Source organism: Osmerus mordax, chromosome 8 (genome assembly GCF_038355195.1).
Source record: "Osmerus mordax isolate fOsmMor3 chromosome 8, fOsmMor3.pri, whole genome shotgun sequence".
NCBI lineage: Eukaryota > Metazoa > Chordata > Actinopteri > Osmeriformes > Osmeridae > Osmerus > Osmerus mordax.
In genome coordinates, this window is record NC_090057.1 from 13,777,684 (window position 1) to 13,789,540 (window position 11,857).

An 11,857-nucleotide genomic window follows, 5' to 3' on the forward strand; every position below is an offset into this window, starting at 1 on the left:
GGAACGTGTTTGTGTCAATGTGTGTGTGTCAATTTGTGTGTCAATATTTGTGTGTGTGTGTGCAGGCAGCTTACCAGGAAGGTCTTGCCATTGCCCTCAGCCTTGTAGCCAGTCTTGGAGGCCAGTGGTAGCAGGTTGAACTCAAAGCCAGAGATGGGGTCCACCACTGAGCAGGTCTGTTACAACATGGACACACACAGGAGATCTCACGTACTGGGAAACAACATCACACTGTTTCTTCCTGAACCGACCCAGCGACCCGGTGGAGAGTTTTGAGCGAGTCTTTGTCAAATCATGGCAGTGTGTATTACAAGTCACCTCCAAGTCATAAAGAGCACCTCAAAAAATGATCTCGGGCATTGCAATGTGCACAGGATTCTTTTTTTTGGGGGGGGGGGGCTGGTAAACCTTGGATGCATCTTTCAGGCTGTCTGAAAGATGCGATATTGCATCCCCCCTGCTCATGATCATTAGTGTATCAAAGCATTTGGTGTCAACAGTTCCTTTCCACGCCATCTGGTCAAATCTGGTTACCCAACGTTCCAAGCATTCCATTCTGATACTCACAGCACGAGAATACATGTCATTTAGCCCAAAAACACCTGACTCTAGCTTGTATCTGACTGCAGGCGGCAACTTCCGGAACGAAACTGTCCAGGTTCCCTGGTCCACTCACGTTGCTAACGTTGCTGGTGGTTCGGATGGCGCACGCCGCCCTCGTCTCCCACAAGAAGTTGGCGGTGCAGTTCTGCTCCGTGAGGAAGCGCGGCCCGGACGACACGGAGCCGCGCGAGCACGCCAGGTGGATGCGTGTGGTGTAGCTGAGCTGAAGGCCGCCGGCGTGGCACACCGAGCCGTCCGTGTACTCCAGCAGCAGGCGGTCGCGGCCCTCGATGACGGGCCCGCGCTTGGCCACGCCCATGTTGCTGACGGAGACCGTCTCCGTGAGGGTGACCTGAGGGAGGAGAGGAGGGGGTGGGGGGGAGAGTGAGATAGACAGAATGAGAGAGGGCAGGAGGGAGAGAGACAGTGAGAGAGATGGAAAGAAAAAGAGACAGTGAGAGAGTGCAGGAGAGAGAGAGACAGAGTGAGAGAAAATGAGAGAGACAAGAGTGAGAGAGAGCAAGCGAGGGGGAGGCAGAGCGAGCAAGCGAGAGTGAAAGAGAGACAGACAGAGAAAAAGACAAAGAAGGAGAAACGGGAGACAAAACCACGACAGAACCAGCGCGTAAAGACGGTGAAATAAACAGTGCGTTGCGTGTTCCCCTAGGGGGCGCTGCAGGCCTCACCTCCCGCGGCTCGTACTTCATCTGGCACACGGACGCCTGGCGGTCGCAGCCGGCCACCGGGCTGAGGGGACGACACACGTTGATGTAGTACTTCCTGAGGTTGCCGGGGTCAGACAGATCCATGATCTGCCAGTTCCTGCTGGTGCTGGACCTGGAGAGACTGTAGGGAGGGGGGGGGGGGGGGGGGGGGAGGAGAAGGATGAAAGAGAGGGAGGTGTATTGGGGATGACCTACATGGAAAGGAAGACAGAGGGAGACAAGAGAAAGGAGAGAGAAAGAGAGAAAGCAAGAGAGAGAGAGATAGACAGACAGAGGAGCAGAGAGAGGGAGAGAGACTAGCGTGCATGACTGACCTGGACAGGTCGTACTGCTCCTGAGTGTTGAGGTCTGTCACCACACACTCCTGGGGTCTCTCCGGACAGGCATACGACGTGTACCACCGGAAGTTGTAGGTGTACTTATCCTCTACCTGCAGGTGCGCGCACGCACACACACGCACACACACGCACACACAAATACGGTTATAGAAGGTGTCTCCAGTTATCCAGAAGAATGATGGGGATTCTCAGGTCTTGGTCTAGGCTCTGGTTGTGGTTGTGGAGGTGCTGAGTGGTTGTTACCTGGAACTCTGGCTTGCCGAGGCCGGCGTCGCGGTCACAGAGGAAGGAGATGAGGGTGGAGCGCAGCGTGTGCTGCTTGTTGTTGTACTGGGAGCCGTTGGCATAGGACAGCTGGATCAGACCGTCGTAGTACGACAGCCGAGAGTTGAAGTCCCCCAGACTCCACGAGCTAGTCCCACTGAGGAGGGGAGGGGAGCAAAGGGTTTCCCGCAGAAAATGTGTTATGTGGTAGGGTGGGGTATGCTGTCAGACAGGGGGGGTGGGGGGTGTGTACTTTTTGCGATAGACTAATGCGCGGGGGGGGGAGGGGGGGGATAGTTTGTGCGATAGACTAATGCGGGGGGGGGGGGGGGTAGTTTGTGCGATAGACTAATGCGTTCTGCAGAGAATGGAGACTAGCGTTTTGGAATGGGAGGGAGAAAACAGGACAGAGTAACACGGCGGATATCGCTATACAATTCGGGAAACCCTGGAGCACCTTACAAGAATTGTGGTTTCTAGACTTACTTCCTGCTTGCAGCTGGATGAGCATGGGGTGAGTGCTAAAGGAATGTCAAGTGTCATCTCCATGGTTTGAACCCGCCTGCCTGCTTGCCAACTTGTCGACCGGCCGGTCTGGCTGCCTGCCTGCCTGTCTGTCTGCCAGTTTAGTTTACCAGCCTGTAAAGTACGTCTGTCTACCCTGGCTTCCTGTCTAGTTGCCCGCCTGTCAGCCTGCCTCGTCGTCTACCTACCTCTCTGCCTGGTTGTCTAACTACCCGTTTACCTGCCTGCCTGTCTGTCGTGTCTGTCGTGTCTGTCGTGTCTGTCGTGTCTGTCGTGTCTGTCGTGTCTGTCGTGTCTGTCGTGTCCGTCGTGTCTGTCGTGTCCGTCTGTCTGTCATGTCTGTCTGTCTGTCTGTCTGCATATCTGTCTGCATGTCTGTCTGCATGTCTGTCTGCATGTCTGTCTGCATGTCTGTCTGCATGTCTGTCTGCATGTCTGTCTGCATGTCTGTCTGCATGTCTGTCTGCATGTCTGCATGTCTGTCTGTCTGCATACCTCTGGTCCACCTGGCAGGCTCCAGCCTTGTCTGGACACTTGGCTGCCTTGACCTGGCCGCACACGTTGATGAGGTACTCATAGTCTCCGCTGGACATGTTGTAGAAGCTGCCCACCGGCCTGCGCAGGGGGGTCAGGTCGAACGAGATACCTGGAGGGCAGGGGAGAGGCGTGGGAGAGGATGAGAGACTATGAAGCCTTCCCTTCTTTACGTTGAGCGTTTTAGTGGCGCTCTGACAGTGTGAAATGATCGGTGTGGGTGTGGGTGGGTGTGTGACTGACCGGCTTGGGGGTCCTCCACCTTGCAGTCGTCGCCCGCCGCCCGGGCGAGCACACAGGCCGCAGCCGTGTACCACTCAAACTCGTACAGACAGCCGTCGCTCGACACACTCCTCAGGATGGGGGCGCTCTCCAAGTCCCCTGGACACAAACACAACCTCTCCGCTCACAAACCCGTCCCAGGAGCCGGACACACACTGTCCAAGTCGGCCGTTTCGTTTTGAAAGTGTCCGCCTTTCTACTTTCGCAACATTTCTACTGGTATTCAATTATTGAGCTCATCGTCCATATTTACTCTCCTTCTCTTCCTCTCAGTTGGTGAAAGGGGCAGGTTTGAAACATTTAGCTGCAAACTGATGGACGGAAGGTTCCAGACACAACAGAGAAAGTCTCTCACCTCGGATTGCTCTGGTAAGCACCCTGATAGTGGAAGGTAAACTGTTTCCAAACCCCCCTACAGAACCTTTAGGTGGTTCTGTCACTGTCACTTGCGGTGTTGCAAGAGGAATACTGGAATCACTTGTCAGTTTGAGTGAAAACAAGCGTGTGTGTGTGGGGGGGATCCTGGATTTCTCTCAAAACAACACTCTCCCAACCTCCCTCCTCTATATCGCCCTCATCTTCCTCCTCACCTGGTTTACACTTGAGGGTCATGATGGTACTGATCCACTTGTTCTTCCTGCACGTGTCCCCCTCCGTGTACGTCAGTCTGAGGTCACTCCCTGTCTTCTTGGGGGACGACAGGAACTTCCCCAGGCTCACGGCTGTCTTGTCTTTGCCTGGAGGACAAACAAGACAACAAGGGACCATGAAACGTTCGCATCCCTACAACATCAACAAGTTCAGACAAGCTAGTAAACTGTGTGACTCTGACCAGTACCTACCAGGCAGAACCAGTAGCGGTACCACTACCAGTAGCGGTACCACTACCAGTAGCGGTACCACTACCAGTAGCGGTACCACTACCAGTAGCAGTACCAGTAGCAGACGTACCTATGGCGCAGATGGCGGCGTCCTCGGGGCAGCCCAGCGCCGCCCCCTGCTGGAGGAGCTTGTGACACACGTTGACGTAGAAGCGGCGGGGGTCGGATTCGGGGGCGTTGGCATCCACGGCCTCCCAGTTCTGGGCCGACTCCAACTCTGGAGGAGAGGAGGTCAGAGGACAGGGAGGAATCAGTAACTGGAGGAGAGGAGAGGGGAAGGGGGAGAAGAGAGAGGAGGGAAGGAGGAGAGAGGAGGTAAGGAGGAGGAGAGAGAAGAGAAAAGAGAGGCGAAAGGAGTGGAGGGGGGAAGAATGAAGGAGGAGGGGAAAGGAGAGAAGAAAAAAGAAAAGAAAAGAGAGGAGAAAAGAGAGAGGAGAAGAAAGAAGAGCTCTTGTCCTACCAGGGTAGCGTGTCAGGGGTGAAAGGTTGTAGTGCTTCTTGCTCTCTGTGACCCTACAGAGCAGATCCTCCTTCTCCTTGACGCAGGCGTAGGCCGTCTGCCAGTCAAAGTAGTAGGTGCAGTCAGTCTCCCCAGCAAACACTGGGGAGCCCCTCCCAGAGTTCCCTGGAGGTGGAGGAGGGGGGGAGAAGACATAAATCAATTTCGATATTCGCTTGGACCCGAGTTTGCATTCGAGTGTCATGGCCGACGTCACGACCCTCTAACCCTTGTTCATATGTGGCTGAACAACAGATGCAGCTCAATTCCAGATGGTGGCTCTGACAAGTAGCCGCCTCACTTATCTGTTCATCACTTCTCGCGCTATATTGACTTTTCGGAGGATGCATTTGGGATCTGACGGCGTTCTGTAAACACCGATTCCCCTCGGCACCAACCACTTAAGTACTGTCCACTCATCACAAAGGGGCCCCTCTAATCCTTCATTATCTGCTGCACTTTACGTACACCCCTTTAGATAAAAGGGCCATGAACGCGTGTATAAATGTAAATAATTAAATAGCAACTTGATTGGTCGGGGGGAGCTCACCTGCGGTCTGGTTGCACTGGAAGTTGATGATGGTCATCCTCTGGAAGCCAGAACTGCAGCGACTCCCGTCTGGATAGATCAGGGTCAGGTCCCCGTCAGAGTACCTGGAGGAGACAGGAGGAGAGGGGGATGATGAGAGGAGTGGGGGGGGGGGGGGGTGAGGAGAGGAGTGGGGGGGGTGAGGAGAGGAGAGAGGGGGGTGAGGAGAGGAGAGAGGGGGGCGAGGAGAGGAGAGGGATGAGGAGGAGATGGATGAGGAGAGGAGGAGGATGAGGAGGGAAGAGGAGCGGATAATAAGTGTAAAGGGGAGGGGGGGATGAACAGAGAAAGGGGTGACAGACTACACAATTTAAAAGAGAGAGAGAGAGCGCAGAAGGGAGAGACAGAGATGGAGAGGGACAGAGAGACAAAGCCAGAGAGCGGCTCTCTCTCCTCCTACCTGAGAGTCTGGTTCTCGTAGCGCCCTGCTATCTTGGTGACGTCTCCGGACTCTTTGACCTGGCAGGCTGAGACGTAGTGCTTGTCGTCTCCACATTGTCCCGCCTGCGTCTCGCCACACACGTTCATGTAGTACACGTAGCTGTCCTTCCCATCGGGGCTCTTAGCTTCCGCATAGTACGGTGCATCTTGAGCTACACACGCGCACACAATTACATTAGAGTTATGAGTTCACACAACTTGTCGAAGAGGAACCTGCTTAGCGGTGTTGCAAGAGGAATACTGCAAGACGCATGATTTAAGTTCCCTTTTGCTAAATACAAAACATGTCTTCCACTGTTTCTCACAGAAATTAGAGAACCACTTCTACTCAAATATTGTAACTGCGTGTGTGGCTGTGTCATGTGTTTTTGTGTGTGTGTGTGTGTGTGTATTTAGGTTTATTTGTATGTCTGTGTGTGTGTGTGTGTGTATGTGTCTATTTGTATTGGTGTGCGTGCATGCTTGCATGTGTGTGTGTGTATTTGTATGTGTGTGCATGTGTGTGTGTCATTATAGGGAGTGTGGTCATACCGCTGAGTGTGAGGTGTGTGAGGTCTATAGAAATGTCGTGCTGTCCGTTTGTCAGCTTGCAGGTCTTGCTCTCCAGGTAGTCACGGTGACAGGCGTACTCCGTCACCCACTCCACCTCGTAGCGACAGTTAGTCTTGGCTGTCATCCTGGGCTCGGTGCCCTGGAGGGACACAAACACACACACACAGAGTCGTGAGACTGGCCAACCAACAACAGAGAGAGACACTAGTATGTAGGGAGTCGCGGCCGTGCAAAAATGACGTTGTGTCCTTGGGCAAGGCACTTCACCCTACTTGCCTTGGGGCGAATGTCCCTGTACTTACTGTAAGTCACTCTGGATAAGAGCGTCTGCTAAATGACTAAATGTAAATGTAGTATATTGTTTAGGTTTGCGTCATCTTCTGACGTCGTATTTTTGACAGAAATCCCCCGGGTTGGTGTGTGGGTGTCAGGAGTTTGGATGCTCACCTCCTGTCGACGCGAAGGGCAGACGAAGGTGATGGTGACGGCGGGGGTGTGGCCGTTACAGAAGTCTGGCGGGGTGTCGGGGCTTCCCTCGTAGCGCAACCTCAGCCTGGGACGGAGGAGAGGAGAGAGGAGAGGACAAAGAAGGAAAAAAAACAGAGAAAAAGAAAGAGACAAAAAGGAGAAAGAGAGAGAAAGTCAGGCTTAGGTCAAAGCTACACCAGAGAGGAATCTTAAGGTCACTCCGAGGCTAGCTCCGAGGTCGTTAGCAGTTAGCGTGGTCCACTTTAGCGTATGGAGACGCTCGCGTTTTGCTCGGCTTTACCTGTCGTTGGACAGCAGCTCCAGCTGGTGGGTGGGCAAGCCCATGCTGAAGGAGCCCTTACTGGAGGTCAGACAGGCAGCAGAGCCTTCAGGACAGGGGCTCTGTGAACGGTCTGAGGGGGGAGGAAGAAACAAGCGTTTGTTCGTCAAAGCCAAGAAACGCATTTTCGACGTTTGACTCGCGAGGTGATGTGCCGCCGACTCACTCAGGCTCCTGCAGATGTTGATGTAGAAGTCCACCTCGTCGTCAGAGTCGTCCACCAGGTAGCCGTCCGACAGCTTGACCAGGGGGTTCAGGTCGTGCTTCTTACCGTCCAAGTCAAACACGTAGCAGGGGACCTGGACAGGGACGGCAACACACATCAGTGTTGTTCTGTGTGTGTGTGTGTGTGTGTACATGTGGGCCCGCCACGGCAACATTTCTACGGTATCAGAAATAGGGCTGTACAACAGACCTGCAACCACTGCAGTGAGAACATTATTCAGCTGGAAAAGGGGGTTGGCAGACTTGATATGGCAGTAATGATCTTTGGCATTTCAATTTCCAGTGAGGCCTACGTAGGTTGCAGAGAAGTCCTTTGACTCACTGTCACCTTTTCCACACTGAACGAGCTACTCATAAACGGCTACCCACAGATAGGGTCTTCTGTGGCTTCACACACACCTTCTGAGTCAGACACAGACAGACAGACAGACAGACAGAGAGGTAAATTAGATAGAATTTCAACCAACCTCTTTATGTGGTTTGAACTTGTCCTTCTTACAGGCGGTATACGTCCTCCATTCAAAGTAGTGGACACACTGGGACATGGTGACAAACTCTGGTGTCCCCTGGAAGGAGGACACACACACACAAAGATGAATGTGACTTAGTGAAAGGCATTGTGTCAATATTCGGTGGACATTTACCATTTGCATTTTCAACCCAATAACAACTGGATGACAAAAGCTTTTTATGAAGGCTGTTACAGATTGGCAGTGAAACAGGCTGTCAGGTCTATATACAGCATGCATATGTACACACACACACACACACACGTACACATGCCCACACTCTTTACACACACCCGCCCAGTAAAACGCTCCTCCTGTGTGCTCAGCTGGCAGAAGCGGCAAGCGCGCAAAAGATGAAAACCGGAACCTGTTTGCATCCGCCTCATCGTCTCCTATGCTTGCTCACCGTGCCTGAGCTGAACATGCAGTCGGTGAGAGTGAGCAAACCGTTTCACGTCTGTGGTTAGACCTGCTGTGAGAACAGGAGGTCCCCACGTCCCTCTGACAGGAAACGTTGCAGTTCGTCAGAAAGGGGTTGTTCGCTGACAGGTGTTACAGGGGGGCATGGAGGGAACGTGTGGGTGATGGTGGGGGGGGCGGGGGCGTCGTAGGGGCTTGGTCTCACCATGGTCTTGCTGCACAGGAAGCTGATGCTGCTCTGGATGACGCCGCTGTCGCCGGGGCAACGCTGCGTGCTGTTGAAGTCCACCACGCTGGTGCCCGTCACGCTCCGCAGGGACAGCTCAGCTGGACGGACGCACACACAGACACACATTTACATTTAGTAATTTAGCAGATGCTCTTATCCAGAGCGACTTACAGTAAGTACAGGGACATTCCCCCAAAGCAAGTAGGGTGAAGTGCCTTGCCCAAGGACACAGCATCATTTGGCATCAACTGGCAACCTTCAGATTACTAGCCCGACTCCCTCACCGCTCAGCCATCTGACTCCCTACACACAGACACAGACACACACACACACACACCAGTGAGGCATGCAGGCAACAGGCAAAACATTTTTATCTTCCCAGCCCCGTTCAGTCCCACGCCCAGAGACTCCAACATGACCCAGTGACGGAATCCATCTCCCCTTAAAGCTAACATGCTCCCTCAAGGAGCTCCAAGGTGATTCATAATCCAGCTCCCCGGGGCTGCCACACAGTCCTCCGTGGGGTCAGAGGTGAACATTAGGGTACTGGGGGGAGAGAGGGGAGGGGAGGGGGGATACGACATGGTTTAGGCTGCCAGGCTTGTCTGTTGTGTGTACTAGCCGGGGAGATTCGCAGACAGGAGTCCTGGAGCAGAACTACGTACTTCTGATCCGTGATCCTGTACTTTCCACACGTGTCACTTTGGATGATGATGCAATTGCTAAGTGAATACAAATGTGAAACGGAGGGACACGTCTGCATACAGTCTCTTTCTCTATGTGTGCAACTTGTGTCGGTCTTTCACACACTGCTACCAACGCACGGCTGGTCTCTCCCTGTTATGCTCTCTCTCTCTCTCTCTCTCTCTCTCTCTATCTATTTCTCCTTGTCTCTATCCGTTTGTGTGTCCATTTCCCTTCTCTGTACCAGTGAAGTTGCTTTATGCACGAGTAAACAGACCGAGACTGCTTCTGTCCCGGCCTCTAACAAGGGTTCGACTCGACGTGCACCAAAAACCTCACCCTGGTACATCAGCGCAGTAAAAGCTGTTGACAGTCCTGAGTCCACAGTGTAGGTCTCCCTGTTCTACGTGAGCTGATAAGAGGCAGGGTGCAGTGCTGAGCCAGCAGCGAGGCAGTCTGCTACTGACAAGCAGCCAGACAGTCCTGTACCCAAACCCCAGGCGTTGATAAGAACTACATTTCAGAGTCGGCTTTAGACTCGTCTCCGCTGCTGCGCAGAACGGTCAGTGACGGCTCCTTCCAGAGCTTCCCTAACGCACTCATGTACAAACGTACAAATTAACCTATCGCGAAAGACATAACCCAAAACGGCTTTGACCAATCCTACCTTAGCTACGTCACTACTTGAAGAAGCTCCGTCAAGCTATCGCAAAATGCCATGCGGAACATCACTTACAAGAATCCCTTACACTGACCAGTACAGTATGCTACTTTGAGCAGTTTACAGTAGTACCCGCTACAAAGAAGCAAGGTCAATTCAACTGAAACAAACGACTTTATGTTCCATGTCTCATTCAGTAGTTCCATTCTGTGCAGCCCTTGTGTTCGTGTTTGACGTTGCTAGCACGTTACCTTCAGCCTTCAAGTGAAACTCTGAACTTTCCCCAACTGTGTTTAGGCTGTCCTGCTCCCTAGCTGGCCTCCTATCTTTAGCCAGACCCAGGCTGGTGGTAGCCTTAAAGGGCACTGGGGCCTCCCTCTCACTCTCTCGCTCTGTCTCTTGCTCCCTCTCACTCGGTCTCTTCCTCCCTCTCCCTGTCATAAACCAGTGCTTGAGAGCACAGTTTGATAACAGTGCTGACAAGCTGCCAGCGCGATGACCCAGTAACACCATTTGCACAACAATGAGACCAGCCCTGGAGGACAGAAGCTTGTATTCTACTGAGCTTAATTGACCACATGCCGGGCGCCTGAGGAATTCAGAGTGCTTCCCGGAGTTGAGGAAGTGAATGGTTAAACTGGGTTTGGCTCCAGTTTTGTTACATGAATAAGAAGTTGTTTCGTGTTTCCTTTATGTTTTTGTCGAGGCATAACATGTTGTCGGGTAGGAAGACGAAAAGGTTTAAAGATCACATGATCATGTGAGACAGACGATTTTGTCCACCTTTGATCCCTTCTAATCATCTCCGAAGCGGTTCAACGAAGAATAAAAAAAACAGCATCTCTCTTCTCCTCCTTTCCTTTTCTCCCTCTCTTCCGTTCGCCCGTGCTTTGTTTAGGAGCACCAATCACTGATTGAGGATGGCATGTGATGGTAGCAGCTTCGTAGAGCAACGCTGGCAGTCCCGTGTGGACAGCAAGGTGCAACGATCAGGCCATCCCACGTAATCCGATGAAACGTAGCCGTCATTAGAGGGAATGAGGACTGGAGGCTTGGACACATGTAGGAAGAGAGGACCCAGGGTGAGAGGACTAGGGACTGGGGAGGTGACTCTGGGGCCTGGGGCGGGGCCTGGTCTCTTCTGGGAAGAGAGCTGAGCTCCTGCTGGGGTATCTGCACAGGGCCAGACTGCCCAAGTGACTCCCACCCTGAGCTCACGTGATCGGCTGATGTCACTAGCTGGCTGAGCGCGACCAAACACTGATTTGTCACAGCACTAAAAGGTCCCCGACCCCTGCTCCAGCCATGTTGTTAGCGCCGTGTTCTGAAATAACTCCTGACACCACTCTTGTCTCTGCTTGCCAGGAGAGCTCCACAGGCTGTTTGGCATGTAGACCTACAGCCCTAGCTACAGGCTAGGCCTGTCTCTAGCACGTACAACAAATGTAAGCCTAAATCTATTCAAGGAGCCATTTGGCCTTTTCACCCCAGTTATTCCATCATAACTGTCCTCTCTTTCCAGTAACACAACCATGTCAACAGCCCTCCCTTCACAACTGCTCGATCAGGACTAAAAAGTGGCATTGCCAAGAATAATTTGAATTGTCATTTAATTTTTTTGCTTTTAGTGCAGCGTCTAGCCACAACTGAGACATTGACACAAACCTGTTAAAGCTACGAGAGTCAAACAGAGTCTCGTTCACAACCAGTTCTGGACTTATGATCTTCGAATGATATTTTCATCAAGATAATGGCTTTGTGGGAGGATGTGTCTATTGAAGTTGACTCATGAGTGTTGTAGAAAGCTAATTTCCTTTGCCCTTGCCCGTTTTCATCTTCTGAAAACAAAGCGACTGAAACAGGAAATACGACCACAGTGAAGGAACCTCAACACAAAAACAATGAACTCCCACCACAAATCGCTCTTCACATGAAACAGGTTTATACAACGGCTTGTACGACCTCTTTGCTGAAGTACATTTATTAGTGACAGACGTCATTGGTCAACCAGTGGTTTAACCCCTGAGTTTTCCTGTGGCTAGCCTTCTTAGCCAGCCTAGCATCGCTCCCGATGCTCCTGCTAACCTA

At 52.4% G+C, this 11,857-nt stretch overlaps 1 protein-coding gene across 1 annotated transcript in view; it reads right to left on the reverse strand.

The window, feature by feature from the left end:
• The window catches only part of igf2r (insulin-like growth factor 2 receptor), a 28,471-nt gene that overhangs the window by 15,439 nt on the left and 1,175 nt on the right, over positions 1-11,857 (reverse strand). The window contains exons 3-20 of the mRNA XM_067241383.1: positions 8,401-8,522; positions 7,734-7,832; positions 7,208-7,340; positions 7,003-7,114; positions 6,681-6,786; positions 6,213-6,372; positions 5,641-5,833; positions 5,202-5,305; positions 4,613-4,777; positions 4,223-4,369; positions 3,862-4,008; positions 3,233-3,370; positions 2,951-3,101; positions 1,910-2,087; positions 1,643-1,758; positions 1,290-1,449; positions 677-955; positions 75-176 (exon numbers count right to left, since the gene is read on the reverse strand). Coding sequence (XP_067097484.1) covers positions 75-176; positions 677-955; positions 1,290-1,449; positions 1,643-1,758; positions 1,910-2,087; positions 2,951-3,101; positions 3,233-3,370; positions 3,862-4,008; positions 4,223-4,369; positions 4,613-4,777; positions 5,202-5,305; positions 5,641-5,833; positions 6,213-6,372; positions 6,681-6,786; positions 7,003-7,114; positions 7,208-7,340; positions 7,734-7,832; positions 8,401-8,522 — 2,612 coding nt within the window. The remainder of the gene's footprint in view (positions 1-74; positions 177-676; positions 956-1,289; positions 1,450-1,642; positions 1,759-1,909; positions 2,088-2,950; positions 3,102-3,232; positions 3,371-3,861; positions 4,009-4,222; positions 4,370-4,612; positions 4,778-5,201; positions 5,306-5,640; positions 5,834-6,212; positions 6,373-6,680; positions 6,787-7,002; positions 7,115-7,207; positions 7,341-7,733; positions 7,833-8,400; positions 8,523-11,857) is intronic.